This window comes from Orycteropus afer, unplaced genomic scaffold (assembly GCF_000298275.1).
Source record: "Orycteropus afer afer isolate SDZICR_OR568_19922 unplaced genomic scaffold, OryAfe1.0 scaffold01429, whole genome shotgun sequence".
NCBI classification, from domain to species: Eukaryota; Metazoa; Chordata; class Mammalia; order Tubulidentata; family Orycteropodidae; genus Orycteropus; species Orycteropus afer.
In genome coordinates, this window is record NW_006923016.1 from 29,666 (window position 1) to 34,343 (window position 4,678).

The window sequence follows — 4,678 nt, forward strand, 5'->3', positions numbered from 1 at the left end:
CCTGAAAGATTGGAGCACAAAAATATTCCATATGCCTGGATCAAGAGGACTAGAGAGAGAAGTATGAACAGTGGTGGAGAAAATGATAACAAGGAATGTAAAGATCTTATTTAAGAATTAACACTATGGCTCATACTTTTTATTATTCAAACTTTATGCTATTGATTTTGAGTAAAATGAAATATTTTTAGTATGCTAGTTTTCATTATTTATATCCTGTTGTATAACCTGAGTTTTCCAGATATTTTTCAGGTTTAATTATATTGGGATTTGTTCTCCTCTGTGTGCATAGTATAACTACTTTTTTTAAAATTTTTATCTCTAACCATGTTTTAGTGCTTGCCTTGCTGTGTCCCAAAAGAGGTCCATCTTTATTACAAATTCCCACTCAGCATGTTGTATTCAGTTCCCTCACATATTAATCTCCTACTTGAGTAATAAAGTGCTTTTAATTTGCAAGGTTTAATTTTTCTTTTTTTTTTTTTTTAATTTCACTTATTATCAGCATGGTACTGACAGATAAGTGAATGAAAACTGTGTGCATGTGTTGTGTGTATGTGTGTGTGTGTGTGTGTGTCTGCATCACACAGTTTATACACTGCTGATTTGTTTGCTGAATGGCAACACTGGTTTAGAGGTAAAATCTGGCTTGTTTCCCTGGAAAATTCCTTTATGAGAGATGTCACCCTAGCAAAAATGTGTTGCAAGGAAGGGGCATAAAGAACTAGTAAGGACTGGTCTTAGCTGCAAGACCAATAATGTTTTTAAACAGTCAATGTGAGTTTAATGATGATTGCTAAAATATACAATAATTTAGAGATATAAGGCTCACTAACCAAGTGTTTCTTCATTCATTTGTGATGGGTGAATAATCCTCTGTCCAAATTTATTGTACAATGCAATGAAAATGAATTTCTCAAAATGAAACAAAACACATAAAAACACAAGCTCAATTTTTTTTGTTAATAATTTCAACAAACATTAACTCTTTCAAATTTCTCTTAATGTTTCTAAAAACTATCATTTTCTGTATTTATATCAAGAAACATCAAACATTTTGCTAATCTGCTCAAATTCTATAATCACTACATCAAACACTCCTGTTAACGTAAATCTGCAATTTCATTATTTCTCTATTTTTTTGAGAAAAATGCAATCCTTTTGATTGAGTCATTCAAAGCTTGTTTCACTTGTTGGTTTCTCAGGGTATATATAAATGGATTTAGCATTGGAGCAATGGAAGTAGTGAGTACTGACACACCCTTATTGATGTCCACTTCTTCTTTTGCAGAAGGTTTAATATAAATGAAGATGCAGCTTCCATAGGTGATAGATACAACAATCATGTGGGAAGAACATGTGGAAAAAGCCTTTTTCCTTTGCTGGGCAGAGGGGAACTTTAGTATTGTGTTAATGATATATATGTAAGAAAGAACTACACACACAAGGGTCATGATGAAGGTCATTACAGCACAAGCTATAACCATCTGCTCAATGAACCATGTGTCTGAACAAGAGATCTTTAGGATAGGAGAAGCATCACAGAGAAAATGATCAATGATATTTGAGTCACAGAATTCCAGATTTAAGCCTAGGCTGAGTGGAGGTGTTATGATTAACAAACCACCAATCCAACAAAAGAGAACAAACCTTCTGCAAACTTTGCTGCTCATGATGGTCACATAATGCAAGGGTTTACAGATAGCTACGTAGCGGTCATAGGACATGATGGCCAGGAGAAAAAATTCTGTTGCACCAAAAAGAATGATAAAAAATAGTTGACTAGCACAAGCATTATAAGTAATGGTATTGTCTCCAGTAGACATACTGTAAAGGAATCTGGGAATACAGACTGTAGTGAATGAGATTTCCAAGAAGGAGAAATTTTGGAGGAAAAAGTACATGGCAGATTTAAGTTGAGAACTCACAAAGGTAAGGGAGATGATTGTCAGATTTCCAGTGACACTCAACATATAAGTGACAAGCAGAAAGATAAATATCAGAACTTGCAGTTGTGGGTTATCTGTCAATCCCAGTAGGATGAATGTCGTTAGTCTTGTGTGGTTTCTCATTACTGACTCATAACTTCAGGCCAATCTGTTTCTAAAATTTAGATTGGAAATTTTAAAAAATGGTATGTAAAATCATGTTAACAATTGACATTACCATGAAATGAAATTAATGCAAATAACATAGATTTTCTTCCTGGACATCACAATGAACCTCATGAATACATGTCTGACTTCAACTCTGATGTGTGCTTCATAGTTGATCTGGGGAAGTTTACCTCAAAATTGTTGTCTCTGAATGTTTATATGTATAGCCTTTTCCACTCCCACAAATTTCTTTTTTCAATTGATTTGATGCTCTGAATGTACTTGGTCCATTTAATTTAGCCACAGGACTAAAAGAAAACATTGATGTACATGATTTCATAGGCAGTCTGTTACCCTGTCACTTCCAATCATTTCTCTGCACTCACAAGTTGAAATCAAAACATTATCAGTTTTATGTCTTTATTTGAAATGCTAGTGTCATTGTATTAAAAATTAATATAGAAGCTAATGATTTTGGAAAACTACACAGATGCTGTATATCCACATGCATAGAACTTGAGAAGACTTACTCACTGCTGTGGAGTTTGATGTGACTTATAGTGACCCTTCCTTGGCTTTCCAAGGCAGTATCACTATGGAAATGGTTTGCCCCTCCTTCCTTCCGAGGAGTGGCTGGTGGGTTTGAACTGCTGGTCTTCTGGTTAGCAGTCAAATGCCTTAGGTATTGTGCCACCAGAACTGCTATATCTAAAATAAATAAATAAATAATAATTAAAAGAGTTTTTTATAATACTGCCTCTTTATTGCTATCCACTGACACACATAATTTTCATGCTTGTTCATTTTGGAGTATGGCACTTCTTTTTTTTTTTTTTTTATGTACCACATGGTAACTTGGCAAAACTTCAAAGACCCAGGAGTCTCTACCCTTCTACCCTACTTTAATGAGTCTGGTTTAGTGGCCATTAGCTCTCTAGGTAGCATAGTACCTAAGGCATTTGACTGCTAACCAGCAGGCTATCTGTTCAAACCCACCAGCCACTCCTCACAAGGAAGGTTGGGCAATCTACCGGCCTCGGAAACCCAAAGAGGGGTTGCTATGCGTTTGGTCTGACTCAATGGCATATAACAACAAGCTCTCTAGGTAATTTTGAAACACACTAAATTTAGAAAATGACTATATTATGATGATTAAATTATCTATAACAAAAGAATAAAACTATTATATTTTATGATTGGGTGAAGTTGAAATCTTGCCTTCCTATCAAGGTGGTAATTACATTAGCTGCCTTCCAGTCAGTACTCAAATCATGGAGAACTAATGCACAACTTATCTAAATAGAGCGAGGTCGTGTCCTTTGCCCAAGATCTGTTGCAGGTCAGATCATTGTGACATACAGGGCTTTCATTGGCTGATTTTGGAAGTTAGATAACCAGGCCTTTCTTCCCAGCTTAGTCTCTAAGGTCCCCTGAAACTTATTCAGCATCATCACAATAGGTGATCTTCCACTGACAGATGTCTGGTGGCCGCACATGAGGTGCATTGGCCAGGTATCAAACCTGAGTCTTCTACAAGGAAGGCAAGAAATCTAACACTGAAACACCAATGCCTAGCACTGAACAGTTGCCATTGAGTCCACTCTGACTGTGACTCATGGCCACCTTGTGTGTGTCCCTATAACTGTGACCATAGAGTTTTCAATGTCTGATTTCTGAAGTGGATCGCCAAAGGTTTCTTCTGAGGTGCCTCAGGTTGGACCACAATCCCCAACCTTTCATTTAACATCTGAGAGAATTAACCTTTGCGTCACTGTGAGGTATCATCAAATAAGATTTAAAATAACCAATCCATTGTCCAAGGATTTACCACTTTTGTCCCACTGTTTTCACCTTTCTTTTAAGAAGATATTTTCTAAAATATCACCACTCAATAACACTTCACACCTTCTAATCTGGTTGTGCATCATCGTTTTTAAGACACTGCTTTTGAAAAGATAATGTGTAACAGCCTTCTAGCTAAATGCAATGTTTTCCTTTCATTAGCTTGAACTGCATGTATTTACCATTGTTTGCATGTCAAAAAGAACAGTTGAAACTAATGTTTGACCTGACCTTTCTCTTAAATTGCATCTTGAGTCCTTCTTCTTTCTTGTAATTATATACTATTCATTGGGAGCTCTGGTAGCATAGTGGCCAAGGCACTTGACTGCTAACCAGAACTAGAGGTTCAAGGTTGGGCAATCCTACTATCCGTAGTGATACTGCCTCTACTGCTTCCAAAACCCAAGGAGGGGTCACTATGAGTCGGGGTCGACTCATTGGCAGATAACAACAACAACATATGCATTAAGAACATATATATAAATAACATTGCAAACAGTATACACTATGGGTTTGGTATTAAAATTTGCATTTTTTTAATATGTATTTTGTAAAATATAGGAGCTCTGGTAGCATAGTGCCTAAGGCATTTGATGGCTAACCAGAAGGCTGGCAGTTCAAACTCACCAGCCACTCCTCCAAAAGAAGGTTGGGCAATCCACCTCCGTAGTGATACGGCCTCAGAAACCCAAGGAGGGGTCGCTGTGAGTCCAGTCTGACTCAATGGCACATAAAGAAAA

General features: G+C 36.6%; 1 protein-coding gene and 1 pseudogene across 1 annotated transcript; both read right to left on the bottom strand.

Moving 5' to 3' along the window:
• Nucleotides 1-1,133: 1,133 nt before the first annotated feature.
• On the bottom strand, nt 1,134-2,072 carry LOC122152073 (olfactory receptor 6C2-like). The gene is made up of 2 exons (XM_042783475.1): nt 1,688-2,072; nt 1,134-1,606 (listed from the first exon to the last, which is right to left on the bottom strand). The coding sequence occupies exons 1-2, from the start codon at nt 2,070-2,072 to the stop codon at nt 1,134-1,136; spliced, it is 858 nt and encodes a 285-aa protein (XP_042639409.1).
• A 7-nt stretch (nt 2,073-2,079) lies between these two features.
• The window catches only part of LOC122152074, a 31,154-nt pseudogene continuing 28,555 nt past the window's right edge, over nt 2,080-4,678 (bottom strand).